Here is a 24,836-nt window from a genome sequence, read left to right on the forward strand (position 1 = left end):
CAGCCTCCCCCCACTCCCAATCTGCCCTAGATTCCTCTTCTGCAACGGTGTCATCTACAATACCCGAGAAGCTGCTGGGTTTTCTGCTCTGTAATGATGCCCAGTCGTTCTAAACACCCTGCACCAATGCAATAACATCTATTAAAGTCACAGGAAAGATTGATGCATGTCCCTAACATTAACCTGCAGCAAGGATAAATCCATCTGTCTGGGAAGAGCTGAAAAGCCACATGTTGATCCCTCAGGTGCACACAGGTAAAACACACAGCCTCTACCTGCCCATTTGTGACTCAGCTTACAATGAAGAAAACCAAGAATTTTGGGCTCAACATCCTCCTGTTGAGCAGATAAACCCCCTCAAAGGCAGATTTTCCTCAAATATAATATTGGAATGACAAGCTGTAGTTATTCATTGTGGTGTCTGAAATACTAGCAGTGCTAGCAGAAACTGATTAGTGAATGGCCAAAATGAAAGTAATTGCACATTTGCCTCTCAGATGTACTCACCTTTTGAGAAGTATCAGCAGCCTACAATGATATTAGTCTTTATTCCATTCATTTACTACTCATTTACCATTAACTAAGTTCTTCATCTTTCTGCTATATCTCTAATTTTGCAGCATTGCCTGGTGCTTATCTACAGGACTCTAAGTGAATTTGTCTTCACTTGTTTTTAACAGTTTTTAAACTTCACCACCCTGCTTTTGTGTTTTGGCATAGCTTGTCCTCCTGTCATTTTCCACTGGGCACAGGGATGTGTCAGGCAGCTTTGCTCACCAGAATGTGCACGTAGCCAGCACCACCTCGGCACCCAGATCCTGCCACGCTGCCTGCCCAACCCAGCACACGAGTTTCTGATCCCCACACCACTCAGGTAAGCAGCTCTGGGTCACAGCCAAGATCCAGTGCTCATTAATATTAAATATTGAGGGTCAGTCACAACACAGACACTGCTGCCATGAAGGGAATAACACAATTGTGCCACGGGGGCAGAATCCAGCCTTGCCTGTTGTGTGGAGCCACTGCTCTGCTTGGCTGAGTCTCAGGCATGTTCCTCCCTGCCTGTTTGTGCTTTCCCTTCCACATCCAGCTCAAGGCAGCCCCAAGTGTGCCTTTATACACAGGGTCCCTACTCACTTTTTGGGCCACCCTTCTGCCTAATCCTTCTTTTCAGGCTCTCCAATCTCAAAGGTCTCCTCTCCATTTCAATTCACTGACCCCAATTACATTACTATGCTGTATTAAAGAATTAAGTTTTATTAAACACCTTTAACACAGACACTTTCCTTGGTATCACAGCAGATAATTTAACTGCTGTTTAAACCTCCTCATCCTACATTTGCCTTCAGTTTGCCATATCCAAACAATTCCCTATTCCCTCCTCTCTGCTGGACCCAATCTTAGAGTCCGTTTGACCCAACTGACAGAGGAATTCATCCTTGTGATCCTTCTGAAGTACCATTCACTTCCACACGACCCCTCACCATGTCTCACTCCCTGACATGTTCAGAGAGCTCTTCCTCCGTGTTCCTCTGCCTGCCTGGTGCTTGCCCTTGCACCGCCTCGGGGCGCACTCATTCTCCCTCCCTGCCTTACATTTCCAGCCAATCCTCCCCTTTTCCTGCGGTTAGACGTCGCTAGTCCAGCCACATTGTGCTTCTGGTGGCTGCCAGAAGAAACTGTTACACCAGCAAAGGCAAAAACGAAAGGTGAAGACCCAAACTGGTTTGTGTGGTGGCTGTGGAGCACCACACGAAGGGACACTCGTGCTTGAACATCATCATGATGTCAGCGATGATTTAAAAGCGCCGTTTCCGCGGGCAATGCATCAGAGGTGGTGCCTTCAATGGAGGTTTGCAGGACACGTCCTGCTCGGTGCTGGGGCTTGGGACAATCCCAGGGATGCTCACCAGAACCGAGGGGCGCCCATTGGTGCTAAATTAGCGCACTGAACTCCAGCGGGAGACAGCAGGGGAATCTGTGAAGGAGAACGGACGGAACAACAGCTCCGCTGTTTCTCCTCCCAAGGAAACCGATGAGCTCTGTGCGACGCAGGTGTCCCCGGGGGGCAGCTCCAGCCCCCTCCGCCGCCCAAAGGAGCGCATGAAAAGCTCCCACAACAATGGGAACCCGGCAGTGCACAGGGTCTGCCTGCGAACCGAGGACGACCGGACCTCGGATTGAGCCCAGATCGCCCCCACAGAGCCGCCGACGGAGATGCAAGGACCCCGCTATTCCCTTTCACACGAGAAGAAGGACGGGGGTGCCCTGGAGACCCCAAACACCGGGCTCCTCCCTCTCGGGAGGTGTGGCAGGCAGCCCGCCCTGAGTCCTGCGGGAGCCCCCAGCCCAGGCTCGCTCTCAGCCCCGTGCGTCTCCCGGTGGATGGGACGGAAACAACTTGGGCAGCATCGCCGGGTTGATCTGCTCTGAGCTCCTCTTCTTTGCCAAGGCGGGCTGTGCCTGCTGGCAGAGAGAGCAGTGGTGTCAGGATACCCTTCAAAAAGCTCGCAGCTGCTCCTTGGGGACGCGGGAGCAGAGATGACTTTCAGCTATCAGCAGCCCGGAGTAACGAACCCATAATGCAGAGGATTTCTATATTCCCACGAAAATCCTCATTACCCGCATGGAGGCACAGAAACAGGGACCCACTGCATGCTATTCAGTACATCGCGGGCAAGGTCTCGTCTCTTTAACACGAGGACACAGTTCGGTCTGTTGACCCCCAGTCAGAGACCACCGGACTTGACGGAAGCTGCCGGGGATGACACCAGCGACAGCGGCTACGGGGGCTCAGTCCCGCTCGGGCGGCAGGAGCGCCTCCGAGCCGAGCACTCGGAGTCTCAGCCAACTCCGAGGCAGCAGTGCCGAGCATTTCCTTGCCTTTAAAATCTCGTTTGGAAGCTGCAAAACATCCTCCGGCTGCCACGGCGGAGCAGGCGCTGCTGCCGCTTCCCCCCCGCTTCTCCCGCCCCCGGAGCCGCCCGCAGCAGCGCTCGGCAGCGATCCCGGCTGCCAGGATTGCTCTGGGTCTGATAACACCGCCTGAATCAGCGCCACTCTCCAGAAAAACGGGCGGCGGCAAGAACAGCCTGGGCTTGCAGCGACTGACGGCTCTGCGCGAAACTGGCAGCGTTTATTCAAGGCACTGACGGATATTCTAGAGCCTTCTGTTAACCACTCCTGCCCGGACTATTCCGTGAAGTAAAAGCATCCACGAGCTGTTTCTAAAGTTAAGATTGCTTTATGTTTCTAACAGAAATATTAAAATATTTTCTTGACAGTGCACGTCTACAACAAACCCCGAAAAACTCTTCTCACTCATTATTACAGTCAGAAAAAACCAAGGGGAACCGAACAGAAGCCAAATCCTGCCCTGCCCCAAACGGCACTGAGACCCCCACAGAGCCCTTAATCATAACCCAAAGAAACCAGTTGCTTCCCACATCTGTGCACAAATGCTGCTTCTCCATCTTTTGTAGAGGCAGTTAAATCTATTTATAAGCTTAAAATGCACGTTTTTCCTTTAGAAAATTGCGGTTCCGTCACACCCATGTGAATAAAGGAAAGAAGTGACAGGTCTACAGAGCTGGGGCAGACCTTGCTCCTCACAATTGAAGGAGTTCACGCATAGTTAAGTGATGATCACCCACTCCCCTACAGCACGCGACTCCCGTTCACGATCAAAGGAGACCAAATAAACAATCCCCAGCAAATACACAAAGAACTCAAAGTTAAAGCCGGTACTAAGTGATCTAAGAGAAGAAAAGAGAAAATCGTGGGACACATTGAAATGCTTTTCTACGGATCGACGAGCGATAAGCCATTTCTGCAATACTTTTCAAAAAGGATATGGAGTTTTAAAAATTCATTGCTGTTGTCTGTGCACCTATAAACGCCATTCTAGTAATTTTGGAAACAATGATCCGTCCTTTAAATTCTACAGTCCGTGTCCTTCCTCTAAAGAGCTCTATTAGCTCATAACACAACCAATTGTACTTAGTCAAAATAAAAATACCGTGTTTACAGATATCACTGTGTCTTAAAAACATGGGGGTTAACCAAACGAATTGAATGCATAACACGAAATATATATGTACTGCTTGTTTGTATTACCCCGGCAGCTTTACACATTTCGCTTTTAAGCTATAGAGAAAATTAAATGAGATAGAAGAGATCTTCACTTGTCCCCTTAAAAATTGTTTTAATTTTCTGACACTGAACAAGAAGCACTAAACATGAGCCTGAAGTCTTATCTCAAAGAGTACTTTGAAGCTGGCCGAGATGAGAACCGAGTCAACTCAGTGCCATCAGAGCAAGGAAAAGATCAGCTGATAAATCATGGTGTTGAAAACAACCCGGTAATTAAACAATCGCTCTCTACGTCGGGAAATCACTGAGGAAAATAGTGTCGAAACTGTTCTCTTGGTATTTTCTGCTCTGCTGCCGAGAGCCAAAAGCTTTCAAGCTACCATCACTGAACCACTGAACGCCACACACAAAAGTTTTCCGTCATAATTTTCCCTTCACCAATTTCCCGCCTTTCTCCTCTCTCACCAAGTTTGGACTCTTTTTTCTATAGCGTATTTCTGTACGGATGGAATAAAAGAGACGCCCCATCACTACGAAAAGTGAGATCAGGTCTTGGGGAATGGTAAATCACCACCCCGTTCCTCAAACAGTTCTGCATCTCTCCACAAAGCATCCTGGATTTTCCTGCACGCCGCGCTCACACACGCACATATTTTCGATGGACTTCCAGAAGCAGAACAACGCTCACAACTTCCATCAACATTCATCAGCTCTTTTCGCCCCAAAATTATCACATCGTGTATTTCAGTTTCTCAAGACTGGCGAATCGCGACAATTAGAAAGCTTCTAAATCGAAAAACTCACGAGGGCACCTTGGCGCTTCACTGATACATCATCAAATAAGGCGTTCCAAGACGCAATTACATTCACCTTGAGGGAGTTATCAAACTACTGAACAACTCACAATCAATTTGAAAGGCGCTTTAAACAGGAAAATAAAATATCCCCTAACACCTAGCAACGCAATTTGACGCTAAAGACACAGTAAAAACAAAAATTACAAACACCATTAAAAAAATAACGTCCGATGCAAGACATTTTGTTGAAAGTGAAAGAAGAAAACACGAAAATTTTGAGGGGCGGTCAGGTATAGAGAAAATGAAATTTCAAAATGTGAACACGCACATAGAAGGAAGATCATCACGTTTAAATGCAATGCACTGCAAAGCTAGGACGTCGTTCTAAAACTCTTATCACAGAAAAAGTGCTTTAATACATCAAAGATTCATGTATTAAGGAAATCGTACTACCAAACAGAGAAACAAAAATGTCGAAGACTCTTACCACGCTTGAAGCAAGAGGGGAAACAGACGGCCCCTTCCCAGCAGAACCATTTTCTGCAGCAGGATCAGGCGGCGGCGGAGGGAAGTTGGGGCTGAAAACCATGAGGTCGCTCTTGGCAGCGCCGTCCGCCACGCACAGGCTGCGGCTGTGGCGCTGCGAGTAGGACCAGCTGCCCACTTCGCTGGCGCACACGAGCGTCGTGGGCCCGGGCCCCGAGAGCACGGCCGCCCGCGGCGCCCAGCGCGACGCCCCGTACAGCACCACGGCCAGCAGGAAGAGGCTGGACACGGCGCAGATGGCCACCACCAGCCACACGTTGGTGGCCGCGCTCGCCGCGCCGGGCCCGAGCTCCGCGCCCGCCGCCGAGCGCGACACCGCGGACGACGACGACGACGCCGCCGAGGATCCCGCGGCCAGCGCCGCCTCGGCGGCCTCGAGCAGCGACACGCTGAGCGTGGCCGTGGCCGAGCGCGCCGGCTCGCCGTGGTCGCGCACGACGATCAGCAGCCTCTGGCGAGGCCCGTCCGCCTCGTCCAGCGCCCGCGCCGTGCTCACCTCGCCGCTGTAGAGCCCCACGCGGAACGGGCCCTTGCCCCCTTGCGGCTCGCACAGCTCGTAGCGCAGCCACGCGTTGTAGCCCGAGTCGGCGTCCACGGCGCGGATCTTGGCCACCACCTGCCCCGCCGGCGCCCCCCACGCCGCCCACGCCCACAGCGTGCCCGACTCCGAGCCCGCCCCCGCCAGCGCCGCCGCCGCCGCCTCCGCTGCCGAGCCCGCGGCCGGCAGCAGCGCCGGCGCGTTGTCGTTCTCGTCCAGCACGAACAGCTGCACCGTGGCGTTGCCGCTCAGCGCCGGCTCCCCCGCGTCCACCGCGCGCACCTCGAACTGCAGCACCTGCAGCTCCTCGTAGTCCAAGGGCTGCAGCGCCCACAGGCGCCCGCTCTCCGCGTCCACCGACACGTAGCTCGACGCCGGACGCCACCCCATGCCACCCGACGACGACGACGACCCCGCCGCCCCGCCCACGCCCACGCCCAGGCCGCCGTCCCACACCGAGTAGCTGACGCGCCCGTTGGCCGCCTCGTCCGGGTCCCGCGCCCACAGCCGCGCCAGCTCCGCGCCCGCCGCGTTGTTCTCCCGCGCCAGCACCGTGTACACGGCCTGCGCGAACAAGGGCGCGTTGTCGTTCACGTCCGACACCGGCACCCGCAGCCCGCGCCTGGCGCGCAGCGCCGGCGCCCCGCCGTCCTCCGCACGCACCTCCACCTCGTACTCCGACACCCGCTCCCGGTCCAGCGCCTCGCGCAGCACCAGCGAGTACGAGCCCAAGAACGTCGCCTCCAGACCGAACGGCGACGCCGGCCACACCCAGCACCGCACGCGACCGTTCTCCCCCGAGTCCCGGTCCGACACGCTCAGCAGGGCCACCACCGTCCCCACCGACGCGTCCTCCGCCACCGGCACCGACAGCGACGTCACCCACACCTCCGGAGCGTTGTCGTTCACGTCCAGAACCTCCAGCACCACCTTGCAGTGTCCCGACAGCGGGGGGGAGCCTTTGTCCCTTGCTTCTACAGGAATCTCGTAACTATTCATTTCTTCATAGTCTAATTTGCCTTGCAGTCTGATTTCTCCTTTGATTTCGTCGATTGTGAACATTTCTTTAACTTTTGTACTAACACGTCTACTAAATAAATATATAATATCGCTATTGATCCCTTCGTCCGGATCCGTGGCACTAAGCGTGACTAACAGAGTCCCGAGCTCTGAACCTTCTAGAGCTTGGACTTTATACACAGACTGGTTGAATTGGGGCGGATTGTCGTTCGCGTCCAGCACCGAGATCACCAGCTCCATGGTGCCCGTCAGAGACGGCCGGCCCCCGTCAGTCGCCGTCAGCACCAACCGGTGCACGGGAATCGTCTCGCGGTCCAGAGATTTCGTTAAAATAAGACCCAAAGATGCAGTCTGGTCATTATTCCCCTGATGATCAAGACTGAAATGCTCACTGGGGCTGAGTGTATAGGTGAGCTGCGCGTTCGCCCCGATATCCGCATCCGACGCGCCCTCCAGCGGGAAACGAGACCCCGGCAGAGACGATTCCGCGATGTTAAGGGTTTCTTCGTCCACACGGAAGACGGGGGCATTGTCGTTGATGTCGGTGACCTCCAGCTGCACATGGAAGACGCGCAGCGGCCGCTCCAGCAGCACCTCCAGGCGCAGCGCGCACGGCGCGCTCTTGCCGCACAGCTCCTCCCGGTCGAGCCGCGAGCTCACCAGCAGCGCGCCGCTCGCCCCGCTCACCTCCACGCTCGCCCGCCGGCCCTGCGCCACCAGCCGCAGCCGCCGCGCCTCCGCCTCGCCCGCCTCCAGGCCCAGGTCCTGCGCCAGACGGCCCACCACCGTGCCGGCCTTGGCTTCCTCCGGCACCGAGTAGCGCACCTGCCCGCCCGACAGCGCCCAGGCCGCCTGCAGCACCAGCAGCCGCAGCACGGGCCCCCACTGCATCGCCGCCGCTGTCGCCTCCAGTGCCTTCCCTGGTCCTGACCGGCTCTCCGCCGCTCCCCCGCCGTCCAGCTCAGGGTCTCCCTGGGAGAAGCAGCACGCCGCTCCGCTTTCCCGGCGCCCCGCCCGGGCCTGTCCGGCGCATCCTTTCTCCGGCTGACGGTACCGTGACTGAGGCTCGGGGAGGAGCTGCCGCCCTTCCGTGGCTCACGGCGCCTTCGCGGCCAACAGCGGCACCTGGTGTCCGACCGCGGCTCCTCCCGTGAGCAGCCGCCTGCTGCCCCCCTCCCGCTGCGGCTCCGCGCGGGGACGGACCTGCCGTGGCTCCGCCCGCTCGGCCGACGCGCTCCGAGATTTCCCTTCCGAACACTGCCTTCCTCCGCAGCCGTAATAGTTGGTCCTTTTGTCTCCTTCCCTTCTCCTTCTCTTCTTCCTGTTCTCCTGCCTTAAGGCACTTTAATTGAGAAGCACTTACTTACTTGCCAAAATGTACATTCAATTGAACGCCCATATTAACCCAGGAATCATTCCGAGGAATATCTTCACTGCATAAAGCTACTTCTGATCTCCAGACTTCATCTTCTCTCATGCCTGAGGAGGCATAACTCAATTTTCTCATTTATGTTTTCTTCCGAAAGATACTTCAGCTGTTTCCTCTGCAGAAGAAGACTGTATCCTTGATCTTCCATCTATAGAAATTACTCAGGTCTTCAGAAGACATAGATTCACATGTAATGTACTTAGTCTAGTCCAGGAATGCTAGAAACTAACAGAAATTGCTTACCTTTTCATGGCTTTGTGACAGGGATGTAGCTGAGCAATTCCACATTGTCTCCTTGGTTTTTCGTAGAGTAAATAATACAGTAAACCCATCATATTACAAAGAGTACCTGTGTCTGTCCATAGCAGAATTGTTTTGCCTTCTGAAGTGTATTTCCAACCTAGTAAAGCATCAGCAAATACCAATTCCAGAGACTTTCAACTCCGTCAGCGACTCCCTAACTCTATGCTCTCAACATTCCAACACAGCAGAAATCCTCTCAGAAGGGTGAAATAGCTCAGGGAACCTGAACTCTCTCATCTTTATGTATCAGTATTTTCTCTAAGTTTTATCCCCCAAGTGTAGTTGCACAATGAAGGTCAAGGTCTTGGTTAGCATTTTTAGGCAGGTAGAAACTCACAGTACGGCAAAACCGTGTGCCTGTTACTGATGGAGATGAGCTGCTGCAGGACACAGCAGAACCATTCAACCATGGCACAACTGGGGATGAGATAAAAGGGTTGCACCACTGCTCTGGCAAGGCACAGTTCATCTCATAACAGGTTCCCAGGCTCCCACCTCATCTACTGACATAAAGACATCAGAGTCTCTTCTCTACACAGCTACAGCACTTTCTGCTGCCCTGCCCTCTAGGCCAGGCAGTAACAGAAACCAGGGAATTTCACAGATTACTGAGTTGCTGGTTATACTACAGGAAGAATCAACGATGCATGCGCCCAAAGGTAAAAAGCAACAGCAAAAAAAGGAACATACAAAACGCTAAAGAAGTCCATGCAGGTCTGTCAAGAGATATTTTTAATGACACCTGCTGCTATTCTAACTGTTGTCTTGATTTATTTCCAGGTCTCCATTGTTAGGCCTGTGTTCAAGGATCACTGTTCAAAATTTCAGGGAAGCAGGGCTGAAAAAGCAAACAGGTTTTTTCCATCCTCTCAAATCCCTGCTGTATTGCCAAGATTTCTCTATCCGTTTCTATGAAGGCAGAAACAAATGAAACCTGAAGCCTCACAGCTTTCTCTCAAAGTAAAATTGACCTTAAGAGACTACAAGACAATGAAGCACAGTTCAGTGAAAATATTATTGGGCAATGACACTACAGCATCAGTGCAGGAGGAGTAACTCTGGAGCTCAGAATTCTCCAGCACTTAGGCTTAACATTTTTTCCAGTGAAATCTTCTGTTCCAGTAGTTTGCTTTCTGATTATGGAGCATTGTGGAGCCACCCTTTACTTTTCAGCTGTATCTATTAAGCTGAATTAATATTATAATGTATATATTAAGGAACACAGGCTCTGAAATAAAAGAGCATTATTTGGCAGCATTGCTTTCACTCACAATTGCCAACACATCTCCTGATAAAGTCAAGCTAAATCACTCTCTGGAAATTGGGAGTTTCAAGCATCATCCATCTTCATATTCACATGATTATCATAAGGCAAGCACACAATGAGACAAAAAAAATTCAGTTTATTTAAAAACCTATTCTCAGGGAAGGGAAAAACAAAATTAAATTAAGTAAACACAAATGAGATCATGTCAAAACCCCACAACATCCTAGAAATACAATGCCTATGACTGATGACTACATAAGACTACCCAAGTCAGAAACCAAACTGAGGTGCTTCTACAAATACATTAATTCACCATAAACAAGTCCTCTACCAGCATGTCTTGCTCAGTCTAGCACTACAGCTGCACATTTTGACATCTGCTTTGCTTTGTGTTCTTCTGCATTTAAGTACCTTACATCAGAAAGTTCATTTCAATCAAACTTCGAAGGGGGAAGTGTGAAATGCATCTGTCATTTTCACGTCCATAGTAATTCTGTAGTACTTCACAAATTAATATATACCATGCACGGTGAAGAGACAAGAACTTTAAATATAGATTTTTGTTTCAAAGGTGAAACAGATGAGGACAGACATTTGAGTAAGAAAAGACTGGAAACCAGCAATTCACAGCAGTTAAAAGCAAGAAATTCATTAGAACACCCCACCTGTAAGGCAGGGAAATGTCGGCAAGTGAAGACACTCCACTCAAAATGAAAGACTGAAAGAGGCGCTCAGAGTTGTGATTAACTCCACAGGTGGAAGAAAATCAGACCTGGTAAGACCAGCAAGATAAGGTTAACGCTCCAGTCGGGCAGAAATCTTTATCAAGAATTAGTCTATTTACTAACTCACGAGGGGATCTCAGAAAGTCATGAACAGTGATGTATCAAAGATTACAGGAGATATCACCCTATGAAGCAGAGTTCAAATACAGGTCTGCAAGAAATAACTGCAGAAAAAGTTGATGACTCTGAACACCTTGGTAAGAAAATGGCAAAATATTTTTGATGCAGGGGACTACAAAGCAGAGGAGACAAGAAAAATATGTGGCTTCAAGAGAGATTATGACTGCTTCTGAAACAGCTACTGAAGGTTCTAGAACTACAAAATAGAGAAGAAAGTGACATACAGGTGAACTCTATTCTCAATTATATCAAAAATGCAAGACTCACAAGACACTGCAAGAAAAAAAAGTATTTCATTCAACTTGGCTCCGAGGTAAGCAAGATTTCAGTATTTTGCCAAGCTCCCCTCCTTAACAAGGTTAAAAGAAGAGAGAAGATCACACTGGCATAAAAAACCTGCCAAGATACAACACAATACAGGCACTGAAGAGGAGGGATAAAGCAACCAGCACCCAGAGGATAAATGACCATGAAACATGGAGCGCCCCACGGCGTGAGTGAGGAGCCCGACTCCAGGCAGGAACTGCGCAGGGGGCGGGTGAGAGGGGACAGAGCGAGAAAGAGAGGAACACTGACCGTATCGAGGAGAGCGGAGGGCTCCGGCTGCGTGTCCTTGGCTGCAGGGCCGGGCGGCGGCGGAGGGAAGTTGGGGCTGAAAACCATGAGGTCGCTCTTGGCAGCGCCGTCCGCCACGCACAGGCTGCGGCTGTGGCGCTGCGAGTAGGACCAGCTGCCCACTTCGCTGGCGCACACGAGCGTCGTGGGCCCGGGCCCCGAGAGCACGGCCGCCCGCGGCGCCCAGCGCGACGCCCCGTACAGCACCACGGCCAGCAGGAAGAGGCTGGACACGGCGCAGATGGCCACCACCAGCCACACGTTGGTGGCCGCGCTCGCCGCGCCGGGCCCCAGCTCCGCGCCCGCCGCCGAGCGCGACACCGCGGACGACGAGGACGCCGCCGAGGATCCCGCGGCCAGCGCCGCCTCGGCGGCCTCGAGCAGCGACACGCTGAGCGTGGCCGTGGCCGAGCGCGCCGGCTCGCCGTGGTCGCGCACGACGATCAGCAGCCTCTGGCGAGGCCCGTCCGCCTCGTCCAGCGCCCGCGCCGTGCTCACCTCGCCGCTGTAGAGCCCCACGCGGAACGGGCCCTTGCCCCCTTGCGGCTCGCACAGCTCGTAGCGCAGCCACGCGTTGTAGCCCGAGTCGGCGTCCACGGCGCGGATCTTGGCCACCACCTGCCCCGCCGGCGCCCCCCACGCCGCCCACGCCCACAGCGTGCCCGACTCCGAGCCCGCCCCCGCCAGCGCCGCCTCCGCTGCCGAGCCCGCGGCCGGCAGCAGCGCCGGCGCGTTGTCGTTCTCGTCCAGCACGAACAGCTGCACCGTGGCGTTGCCGCTCAGCGCCGGCTCCCCCGCGTCCACCGCGCGCACCTCGAACTGCAGCACCTGCAGCTCCTCGTAGTCCAAGGGCTGCAGCGCCCACAGGCGCCCGCTCTCCGCGTCCACCGACACGTAGCTCGACGCCGGACGCCACCCCATGCCACCCGACGACGGCGACGACCCCGCCGCCCCGCCCACGCCCACGCCCAGGCCGCCGTCCCACACCGAGTAGCTGACGCGCCCGTTGGCCGCCTCGTCCGGGTCCCGCGCCCACAGCCGCGCCAGCTCCGCGCCCGCCGCGTTGTTCTCCCGCGCCAGCACCGTGTACACGGCCTGCGCGAACAAGGGCGCGTTGTCGTTCACGTCCGACACCGGCACCCGCAGCCCGCGCCTGGCGCGCAGCGCCGGCGCCCCGCCGTCCTCCGCACGCACCTCCACCTCGTACTCCGACACCCGCTCCCGGTCCAGCGCCTCGCGCAGCACCAGCGAGTACGAGCCCAAGAACGTCGCCTCCAGACCGAACGGCGACGCCGGCCACACCCAGCACCGCACGCGACCGTTCTCCCCCGAGTCCCGGTCCGACACGCTCAGCAGGGCCACCACCGTCCCCACCGACGCGTCCTCCGCCACCGGCACCGACAGCGACGTCACCCACACCTCCGGAGCGTTGTCGTTCACGTCCACCACCTTCAGTTCCACGCTGCAGTGCCCCGACAGCGGGGGCGAGCCTTTATCTGTCGCTTCGATTTGCAATTCGTGTAACCGAACGTCTTCGAAGTCTAAGGTACCCGTCAATCTAATCTCGCCCGTCTTGGAGTCAATGGTAAAGAGTTCTTTGTTACCTATAGGAATCGAACTCACGATGCTGTAAGAAAACTCCTTATTGCTTCCTTCGTCCGGATCCGTGGCATTCACACGTACTACGAGCGTCCCCTCTGTAGCGTTCTCTGGTATTTGCAGTTTATACACGGACTGGTTGAATTGGGGGGCGTTGTCGTTTGCATCCAGCACCGAGATCACCAGCTCCATGGTCCCGGTCAGAGACGGCCGGCCCCCGTCAGTCGCCGTCAGCACCAGCCGGTGCACGGGAACTGTCTCCCGGTCTAAAGATTTTGCGAGTACCAGAAACAGAGACTTTCTGTTTTCATCAGACGATTTCACATCGAGTGTAAAATGCTCGTTGGGGCTGAGTGTGTACGTGAGCTGCGCGTTCGCTCCGATATCCGCATCCGACGCACCTTCCAGCGGGAAACGAGAACCAGGCATCGTAGATAACTCTGCGATGCTGAGGTTTTTCCGGGCGGCGGGGAAGACGGGGGCATTGTCGTTGATGTCGGTGACCTCCAGCTGCACATGGAAGACGCGCAGCGGCCGCTCCAGCAGCACCTCCAGGCGCAGCGCGCACGGCGCGCTCTTGCCGCACAGCTCCTCCCGGTCGAGCCGCGAGCTCACCAGCAGCGCGCCGCTCGCCCCGCTCACCTCCACGCTCGCCCGCCGGCCCTGCGCCACCAGCCGCAGCCGCCGCGCCTCCGCCTCGCCCGCCTCCAGGCCCAGGTCCTGCGCCAGACGGCCCACCACCGTGCCGGCCTTGGCTTCCTCCGGCACCGAGTAGCGCACCTGCCCGCCCGACAGCGCCCAGGCCGCCTGCAGCACCAGCAGCCGCACCAGCGCCGCACAACAACGCTCGCCCATCCTTCCTGCCGCTCTGCCCGCCGCCAACGCCGCTCTGCCCGCCGGCCCCGGCCCGGGCCCCGCACGGCTCCCCGCCGCCGCCCGGACGCGCCGCCTCTGCTGCCCGGCCCAAGCCGCCCCCCCGCGCTCACAGCCGGGCTCTCCGCCGCACCGGGCCGGAGCCGCCCACACCGAGCCGTTCCTGAGCCTGCAGCGACACCGTGCGCTGCTCCGCCGCCTCACACGCTCCGTGACAGCGCCTGTGCCTCCGCTCCGTCATGGCCACCTCCTCTGCTGTTTCTTCTTACCGTGCTCCTTTTATATTTCATTCTTCGGACCTTTTCCGCTGCTCTCTTCTTACCCCTTCTGCTATCTCGCCCGTCGCCTCCGGAGCCTGACTGCAGGAAAAGCAAGCTGGGTCCACCAACTCGACTTACGTGGCATTAGCGTCGGACCGCGGAATATTCGCATGGAGGCGGGGGCTCTTGAGAACCAGCTCCACCCAGCGATTAGAGGTAAGGGCGTTTCGTACTGTTCATCTCCTTCGCTGTTGATTTCTTTCTCCTCTTTCTCATCTTCCATTCTTAATTACCTTCTTGTCTAATACCTTCATAGCATCTTCTCTCTTCCTCTTCTCTCACTCCTTTCATGTCTTCCTTACTTGCTCTTCTCCCTTTCTGTTTACAGTGACAGCATCTGGGACATACCAGCAATACATTTTTCCGTCCATCCATCCTTTCTTCCATTTTCCCATCTTCCTCTTCACTCTCCTTATGCACACACATACTCTCTTCTTCCTCATCTCTTTTACCAATGTATTTTTCCATTACTTCACTCTCCCCATGAAGCACAAACACACCATTGGTGACAGTTCTCATTCCTCTTGCTGACATCTTTCATCTTTCCACTCAAGGAGCAAATTTCCTGCTCCCTTCAAGTCTGTGCCAGACTGCCAGCTTGCTCTTTCATCTCACCTTCTGGAAGGAAACCACACTCTTCAGGCTCCATCCTCTCAAGGGAGAGAATTCACAGCCCTCTCAAACAAAGGCCCAATCCCTAGGTACTTTGACATTGCTGTAAACAGACTTGACTAAGCACAAACAACCCAGTGAATCTTCTTCAGGAACTCAAAGCCATCAAGGCCAAGCACACCAATCAATCCTGAATGCTGAACACCACAGCTTCTGACACTTTTCATATACTCTGATGAAGAGCTGTTCTTCAGGCCTCATTTGCCTCCTGCATGCTGAATGTAAATTTCTGGCTTCATATTTCAGGCAGGCCAGAACAGTCAGAAACACACAGCAAGAAGGTCCATCCCCAGGGGCAAATTCCCCATCAAATCCCACTGTGCAGCCAGATCCAAAGGGTAGAGGCAACAGAGTCATTTTATCTCTGTCATTTTCTCTGAGAAAACACTCCTGACTCCCAACGCATCCACTCTGAGAAATGCGTTAGGGCGCCTCCTTCATCCATGATTGCTGTTATTTGTGTCTGGAGAAAGAAGTTAGGAATGGGAGGAGGCAGTGGTGCTCTGCTGATCCAGTAAAGGAATCAAAGAATATTTCAAACTTAAAGGCACCCATAAGGATCATCAAATCCAACTCCATATCCAGGCACATTCGGTCAATCCAAGGTACAAGTGAAATCAGACTCATCTTCTTTAGGCAGCATGAACTTACCTGAAGCATCCTTGGCTCTTTCTTCAGAAAATATTTACTGTCAAGAGAGGGAATTGATTCTGAAGCATATTTTCTTTTAATGTTATCAGAGATTTCTGGAGAGGATGAATAAGGGGAAATGACCCACATTCTGCAAAAGCCTCTAAATCACTGAACAGAGCACAACCCTCCTTCATGTACTTTTAGCACATGCTAAAATATATGATCCTGCAAATCTAAGGACATTCTCCCAACCTCAACCTCAGCTTAGAAGACTGGAAAATCCATCTCTCATACCCATGGTCAACTACTACAAACTCTGCTACCTGACAGCTGCCAAAATTCAGCAGTCTGCATTTCATCCACTCTTAACAACACATGGCCAATGCAAAAGAAGAAAAAATTCTAAAAGATGGAATGTTTTGGCAAAAGGAGAGAAGAAAACTAAAATGTCCCATTCCACCATATCAAAATGCCAGGTCTGTAAACTTCTTGGTTATGCACAGAAGTTTTTCCACTCCCTATCAAGACAAGAGCAGAGATATAAACCAGGAGAGCTTCAGAGCAGACTGACCAAGCAAGACTGATAACTGGAAACGCTGCTGTTTCACCAACACCATATGTTCAAAAGCAAGGGATCTAAGTTGTGTATGGAAGATGTCTTCACATCTGCCAGGAAGAGCACAGAGAATACCAAGGATACACAGGACTTCAGGAGCACCTGAGAGGATCCCAGGAGAGCAACCCTGGGTGACAGGTGTCTTCACAAGGTTTTCCAGTGGAATCCTCTAGCCCAAGCTCTGGGAAATGAATCTCCAGCTAAGCAGCTGGAGCTTTTCTTCCCCTGTGATAGGGCTTATGCTCCACAGCATCTCCATTTCCTCAGTAATAAACTTCTCCACTCAAAGTCATGACAGAGGGCCCAAGCAGTACTCCCTGCCACTCGGAGGATTACAGCTGTAGCAGCCAAACTGCCCCACCAAAACAGGTTGCACCAGCAATAAAACCCATTCTGAGCATGATCCAGGCCTTTGTACAACCCCACCTTCCCTCACAATTGGCAAAAAGACCTTAGGAAGAGATGCAATTTAAGCTAAACGTGCTGAGAATTTCCAGCAATCTTAGATGGAAACACCATAAAGCTACACAATAGAGATGTTTAAAATTCTGTGATCAGAGTGACAGCTCTGATCCTGATCCAGGTTCATTTTATTTTGAGAGAACTACACCAAATGCTGAAGCACAAGTACAGTCAAACTGTGGGGGAGAATTTCTACAATAACATCAGGGCTGCGCTGCTCGGCAGGGTTTGGTGTGGCCATGCAGGTGTCAGGGTTAAGCATGACCAAGGAACACCCATTTCTACTGAGGCTGACCCTGCAAGTGCTCAGGTAGGAGATATGAGGCACACACAGATTTATGCTCACTTTCTCATCAAATCCTCTTGCAAATCCCACTGGACAAGCAGCAAGGAACCATCCTGGCAAAATCAGCAGCTGAGGAAGCTTCTTTAGATGTGGACTCCTACACAAGGACTCCAGCAAGCTCCAGTCCTACCCTCACACAATGCCTTCCTCCAAAGAGGGAAGTGCCTCATTAAACAATCTTCATCATTGCATTTCCTCTTACCAACACACTCCATACAGTAATGATGTATCCGCACAAACCTCTTTCAGTTCTGGGAGAACTTCATCACCTCAAAGGACTTGGTGGCCATTTCAATACCACACAGCATCTCAGGGTCCACAAGGCCTCCAGCTCCAGAACCACAGAGTCTTGCAAAGGATCCCAGGCAGGAGCACTCTGTGCCCATCCTGCCTCACAGTTTTCTCAGGGTATCCTTCATTCATCACTCTGGGACACGAGTTCTCAAGACAACCACATCATGACTCTTTCTTGTCCTAACACATGGCCCATGCCCTTCTCAATGAATTCCACCTTCCTCAGGCAGCTCTTCTGCTCAAGGTCACATCAAAACAAACCTGGACCTAACCCTGCCAGTGCCACACTCACTTTAGTAAACATGCTACACTTTCCTTCCCTTACAGAAAGGAAAAAATAATACAATGGAAAAGGGGATAGTAAAGTCCCTCCTGCCTTTCCTACTTTCTTAATGAGCCTGATGGTGGAACCTAAATGCAGAATTGTTGTTTCCACAGGGAGTCAAATAGTTGAAATCCCAAGTGCAATTTTGTGTCACATCTCAGGGAAGGAAAATAAAAGAGGACAGTTTTCAATAACAATCCTGACCTAATACCAACATAGTCAGAAGTCAGCAAAGGCATTAAGTCAAAACACCGTGTCTGGGGGACTGTCACCACCAAGGCTCGTCTTGAATTCCTGTACCAAGCTGGCATTGAAACCCTTCATGCAAAAACGTAACAAAGTTGCCGGCATAGATGGCACCCGGGGTACCTCTCACAGCAACAGGCACTGATTTCATTCCTGAGTAAAACTCCTGCCCAGCACAGCGAGACTCACCTGCGGATGGTAATTGCTCTAAGGTGCCATAAAAACTTAATTCTGCTTCCACGAACCAAGAACTTGCAAAACCAGGCAAGGAAGCCCGACGATGGAAATGTCCCTCTAACATCCTTAAAAACCCACTGCCCTCAGGCTGCGGGGGCGCGACCTCCCTAGAAACAAGAACTACCGAGGGGGCGGGAGAGAATGGATGGAGGGGGAAAGAGGCGGAGAAGATAAGAGCGAGATGCGAACAAGGCAGTGCCACTGACCGTGTCGAGGAGAGCGGAGGGCTCCGGCTGCGTGTCCTTGGCTGCAGGGCCGGGCGGCGGCGGAGGGAAGTTGGGGCTGAAAACCATGAGGTCGCTCTTGGCAGCGCCGTCCGCCACGCACAGGCTGCGGCTGTGGCGCTGCGAGTAGGACCAGCTGCCCACTTCGCTGGCGCACACGAGCGTCGTGGGCCCGGGCCCCGAGAGCACGGCCGCCCGCGGCGCCCAGCGCGACGCCCCGTACAGCACCACGGCCAGCAGGAAGAGGCTGGACACGGCGCAGATGGCCACCACCAGCCACACGTTGGTGGCCGCGCTCGCCGCGCCGGGCCCCAGCTCCGCGCCCGCCGCCGAGCGCGACACCGCGGACGACGAGGACGCCGCCGAGGATCCCGCGGCCAGCGCCGCCTCGGCGGCCTCGAGCAGCGACACGCTGAGCGTGGCCGTGGCCGAGCGCGCCGGCTCGCCGTGGTCGCGCACGACGATCAGCAGCCTCTGGCGAGGCCCGTCCGCCTCGTCCAGCGCCCGCGCCGTGCTCACCTCGCCGCTGTAGAGCCCCACGCGGAACGGGCCCTTGCCCCCTTGCGGCTCGCACAGCTCGTAGCGCAGCCACGCGTTGTAGCCCGAGTCGGCGTCCACGGCGCGGATCTTGGCCACCACCTGCCCCGCCGGCGCCCCCCACGCCGCCCACGCCCACAGCGTGCCCGACTCCGAGCCCGCCCCCGCCAGCGCCGCCTCCGCTGCCGAGCCCGCGGCCGGCAGCAGCGCCGGCGCGTTGTCGTTCTCGTCCAGCACGAACAGCTGCACCGTGGCGTTGCCGCTCAGCGCCGGCTCCCCCGCGTCCACCGCGCGCACCTCGAACTGCAGCACCTGCAGCTCCTCGTAGTCCAAGGGCTGCAGCGCCCACAGGCGCCCGCTCTCCGCGTCCACCGACACGTAGCTCGACGCCTGACGCCACCCCATGCCACCCGACGACGACGACGACCCCGCCGCCCCGCCCACGCCCACGCCCAGGCCGCCGTCCCACACCGAGTAGCTGACGCGCCCGTTGGCCGCCTCGTCCGGGTCCCGCGCCCACAGCCGCGCCAGCTCCGCGCCCGCCGCGTTGTTCTCCCGCGCCAGCACCGTGTACACGGCCTGCGCGAACAAGGGCGCGTTGTCGTTCACGTCCGACACCGGCACCCGCAGCCCGCGCCTGGCGCGCAGCGCCGGCGCCCCGCCGTCCTCCGCACGCACCTCCACCTCGTACTCCGACACCCGCTCCCGGTCCAGCGCCTCGCGCAGCACCAGCGAGTACGAGCCCAAGAACGTCGCCTCCAGACCGAACGGCGACGCCGGCCACACCCAGCACCGCACGCGACCGTTCTCCCCCGAGTCCCGGTCCGACACGCTCAGCAGGGCCACCACCGTCCCCACCGACGCGTCCTCCGCCACCGGCACCGACAGCGACGTCACCCACACCTCCGGAGCGTTGTCGTTCACGTCCAGCACCTCCAGCACCACCTTGCAGTGACCCGACAGCGGGGGCGTCCCTTTATCTGTCGCCCTTATATTTAGGTCGTATAAATTAACTACTTCAAAGTCCAAGGCGCCCGTCAGTCTGATCTCCCCTGTGTTCGCATCAATGCTGAATAAATCTGAGGCAGAGGGAGGAACAATAGTATCGATTTCATATCTCACATCTCTATTACTTCCTTCGTCCAGGTCCGTCGCATTCATCCGCGCCACAAGTGTCCCTTGTATGGCGTCCTCAGACAAATGTATATTATACAGAGATTGGTTGAACTGGGGCGCGTTGTCGTTTGCGTCCAGCACGGAGATCACCAGCTCCATGGTCCCCGACAGAGACGGCCGGCCCCCGTCAGTCGCCGTCAGCACCAACCGGTGCACGGGAATCGTCTCGCGGTCCAGAGATTTCATGAGTACAAGAAAAAGAGACTTACTACGAGAGTTACTGTTTTCTTCCTCTATTCTGAAGTGATCGCTGGGGCTGAGTGTGTAGGTGAGCTGAGCGTTCCCTCCAATATCCGCATCCGACGCGCTCTCCAGTGGGAAACGAGACCCCGGCACAGACGATTCCGCGATGCTGAGGTTTCTGCGGGCGGCGGGGAAGACGGGGGCATTGTCGTTGATGTCGGTGACCTCCAGCTGCACATGGAAGACGCGCAGCGGCCGCTCCAGCAGCACCTCCAGGCGCAGCGCGCACGGCGCGCTCTTGCCGCACAGCTCCTCCCGGTCGAGCCGCGAGCTCACCAGCAGCGCGCCGCTCGCCCCGCTCACCTCCACGCTCGCCCGCCGGCCCTGCGCCACCAGCCGCAGCCGCCGCGCCTCCGCCTCGCCCGCCTCCAGGCCCAGGTCCTGCGCCAGACGGCCCACCACCGTGCCGGCCTTGGCTTCCTCCGGCACCGAGTAGCGCACCTGCCCGCCCGACAGCGCCCAGGCCGCCTGCAGCACCAGCAGCCGCACCAGCGCCGCACAACAACGCTCGCCCATCCTTCCTGCCGCTCTGCCCGCCGCCAACGCCGCTCTGCCCGCCGGCCCCGGCCCGGGCCCCGCACGGCTCCCCGCCGCCGCCCGGACGCGCCGCCTCTGCTGCCCGGCCCAAGCCGCCCCCCCGCGCTCACAGCCGGGCTCTCCGCCGCACCGGGCCGGAGCCGCCCACACCGAGCCGTTCCTGAGCCTGCAGCGACACCGTGCGCTGCTCCGCCGCCTCACACGCTCCGTGACAGCGCCTGTGCCTCTGATCCGTCATGGCCACCTCCTCTGCTGTTTCTTCTTACCGTGCTCCTTTTATATTTCATTCTTTGGACTTTTTCCGCTGCTCTCTTCTTACCCCTTCTGCTATCTCGCCCGTCGCCTCCGGAGCCTGACTGCAGGAAAAGCAAGCTGGATCCACCAACTCGACTTACGTGGCATTAGCGTCGGACCGCGGAATATTCGCATGGAGGCGGGGGCTCTTGAGAACCAGCTCCACCCAGCGATTAGAGGTAAGGGCGTTTCGTACTGTTCATCTCCTTCGCTGTTGATTTCTTTCTCCTCTTTCTCATCTTCCATTCTTAATTACCTTCTTGTCTAATACCTTCATAGCATCTTCTCTCTTCCTCTTCTCTCACTCCTTTCATGTCTTCCTTACTTGCTCTTCTCCCTTTCTGTTTACAGTGACAGCATCTGGGACATACCAGCAATACATTTTTCCGTCCATCCATCCTTTCTTCCATTTTCCCATCTTCCTCTTCACTCTCCTTATGCACACACATACTCTCTTCTTCCTCATCTCTTTTACCAATGTATTTTTCCATTACTTCACTCTCCCCATGAAGCACAAACACACCATTGGTGACAGTTCTCATTCCTCTTGCTGACATCTTTCATCTTTCCACTCAAGGAGCAAATTTCCTGCTCCCTTCAAGTCTGTGCCAGACTGCCAGCTTGCTCTTTCATCTCACCTTCTGGAAGGAAACCACACTCTTCAGGCTCCATCCTCTCAAGGGAGAGAATTCACAGCCCTCTCAAACAAAGGCCAAATCCCTAGGTACTTTGACATTGCTGTAAACAGACTTGACTAAGCACAAACAACCCAGTGAATCTTCTTCTGGAACTCAAAGCCATCAAGGCCCAGCACACCAATCCATCCTGAATGCTGAACACCACAGCTTCTGACACTTTTCATATACTCTGATGAAGAGCTGTTCTTCAGGCCTCATTTGCCTCCTGCATGCTGAATGTAAATTTCTGGCTCCATATTTCAGGCAGGCCAGAACAGTCAGAAACACACAGCAAGAAGGTCCATCCCCAGGGGCAAATTCCCCATCAAATCCCACTGTGCAGCCAGATCCAAAGGGTAGAGGCAGCAGAGTCATTTTATCTCTGTCATTTTCTCTGAGAAAACACTCCTGACTCCCAACGCATCCACTCTGAGAAATGCGTTAGGGCGCCTCCTTCATCCATGATTGCTGTTATTTGTGTCTGGAGAAAGAAGTTAGGAATGGGAGGAGGCAGTGGTGCTCTGCTGATCCAGGAAAGGAATCAAAGAATATTTCAAACTTAAAGGCACCCATAAGGATCATCAAATCCAACTCCATATCCAGGCACATTCGGTCAATCCAAGGTACAAGTGAAATCAGACTCATCTTCTTTAGGCAGCATGAACTTACCTGAAGCATCCTTGGCTCTTTCTTCAGAAAATATTTACTGTCAAGAGAGGGAATTGATTCTGAAGCATATTTTCTTTTAATGTTATCAGAGATTTCTGGAGAGGATGAATAAGGGGAAATGACCCACATTCTGCAAAAGCCTCTAAATCACTGAACAGAGCACAACCCTCCTTCATGTACTTTTAGCACATGCTAAAATATATGATCCTGCAAATCTAAGGACATTCTCCCAACCTCAACCTCAGCTTAGAAGACTGGAAAATCCATCTCTCATACCCATGGTCAACTACTACAAACTCTGCTACCTGACAGCTGCCAAAATTCAGCAGTCTGCATTTCATCCACTCTTAACAACACATGGCCAATGCAAAAGAAGAAAAAATTTTAAAAGATGGAATGTTTTGGCAAAAGGAGAGAAGAAAACTAAAATGTCCCATTCCACCATATCAAAATGCCAGGTCTGTAAACTTCTTGGTTATGCACAGAAGTTTTTCCACTCCCTATCAAGACAAGAGCAGAGATATAAACCAGGAGAGCTTCAGAGAAGACTGACCAAGCAAGACTGATAACTGGAAACGCTGCTGTTTCACCAACACCATATGTTCAAAAGCAAGGGATCTAAGTTGTGTATGGAAGATGTCTTCACATCTGCCAGGAAGAGCACAGAGAATACCAAGGATACACAGGACTTCAGGAGCACCTGAGAGGATCCCAGGAGAGCAACCCTGGGTGACAGGTGTCTTCACAAGGTTTTCCAGTGGAATCCTCTAGCCCAAGCTCTGGGAAATGAATCTCCAGCTAAGCAGCTGGAGCTTTTCTTCCCAAGTGATAGTGCTTATGCTCCACAGCATCTCCATTTCCTCAGTAATAAACTTCTCCACTCAAAGTCATGACAGAGGGCCCAAGCAGTACTCCCTGCCACTCAAATTACAGCTGTAGCTGCCAAACTGCCCCACCCAAAAACGTTGAACCAGCAATAAAACCCACTCTGAGCATGATCCAGGCCTTTGTACATCCCCACCTTCCCTCACAATTGGCAAAAAGAACTTATTAAGAGATGCAATTTAACCTAAACGTGCTGACATTTTTCAGCAATCTTAGATGGAAACACCACAAAGCCACACACTAGAGATGTTTAAAATTCTGTGATCAGAGTGACAGCTCTGATCCTGGCCCCGATGTATGTTTATTTTGAGAGAACCACAACAAATGCTGAAGCACAAGCACAGTCAAACTGTGGGGGAGAATTTCTACAGTAACATCAGGGCTGCGCTGCTCGGCAGGGTTTGGTGTGGCCATGCAGGTGTCAGGGTTAAGCATGACCAAGGAACACCCATTTCTACTGAGGCTGACCCTGCAAGGGCTCAGGTAGGAGATATGAGGCACACACAGATTTATGCTCACTTTCTCATCAAATCCTCTTGCAAATCCCACTGGACAAGCAGCAAGGAACCATCCTGGCAAAATCAGCAGCTGAGGAAGCTTCTTTAGATGTGGACTCCTACACAAGGACTCCAGCAAGCTCCAGTCCTACCCTCACACAATGCCTTCCTCCAAAGAGGGAAGTGCCTCATTAAACAATCTTCATCATTGCATTTCCTCTTACCAACACATTCCATACAGTAATGATGTATCCGCACAAACCTCTTTCAGTTCTGGGAGAACTTCATCACCTCAAAGGACTTGGTGGCCATTTCAATACCACACAGCCTCTCAGGGTCCACAAGGCCTCCAGCTCCAGAACCACAGAGTCTTGCAAAGGATCCCAGGCAGGAGCACTCTGTGCCCATCCTGCCTCACAGTTTTCTCAGGGTATCCTTCATTCATCACTCTGGGACACGAGTTCTCAAGACAACCACATCATGACTCTTTCTTGTCCTAACACATGGCCCATGCCCTTCTCAATGAATTCCACCTTCCTCAGGCAGCTCTTCTGCTCAAGGTCACATCAAAACAAACCTGGACCTAACCCTGCCACGGCCACACTCACTTTAGTAAACATGCTACACTTTGCTTCCCTTACAGAAAGGAAAAAATAATACAATGGAAAAGGGGATAGTAAAGTCCCTCCTGCCTTTCCTACTTTCTTAATGAGCCTGATGGTGGAACCTAAATGCAGAATTGTTGTTTCCACAGGGAGTCAAATAGTTGAAATCCCAAGCGTAATTTTGTGTCACATCTCAGGCAAGGAAAATAAAAGAGGACAGTTTTCAATAACAATCCTGACCTAATACCAACATAGTCAGAAGTCAGCAAAGGCATTAAGTCAAAACACCGTGTCTGGGGGACTGTCACCACCAAGGCTCGTCTTGAATTCCTGCACCAAGCTGGCATTGAAACCCTT

At 53.9% G+C, this 24,836-nt stretch overlaps 1 protein-coding gene across 5 annotated transcripts in view; it reads right to left on the reverse strand.

The window, feature by feature from the left end:
• Positions 1–24,836, reverse strand: part of LOC118692261 (protocadherin alpha-C2-like) — a 105,621-nt gene that overhangs the window by 77,710 nt on the left and 3,075 nt on the right. For 2 of the 5 annotated variants that reach the window (XM_036391963.2, XM_036391965.2), the window contains exon 1: positions 5,377–8,074. The exons of 1 other annotated variant lie outside the window; for it this stretch is intronic. In XM_036391963.2, the coding sequence (XP_036247856.2) occupies positions 5,377–7,884 (2,508 nt within the window). In that variant the 5' untranslated portion in view covers positions 7,885–8,074. Of the gene's footprint in view, positions 1–5,376; positions 8,075–11,473; positions 14,347–18,341; positions 21,720–24,836 lie in introns of those variants that run through there. 2 more of the 5 variants (XM_036391960.2, XM_054516434.1) reach the window with 2 other exon arrangements.

This window comes from Molothrus ater, chromosome 15, assembly GCF_012460135.2.
Source record: "Molothrus ater isolate BHLD 08-10-18 breed brown headed cowbird chromosome 15, BPBGC_Mater_1.1, whole genome shotgun sequence".
In the NCBI taxonomy this organism is placed as follows: Eukaryota; Metazoa; Chordata; class Aves; order Passeriformes; family Icteridae; genus Molothrus; species Molothrus ater.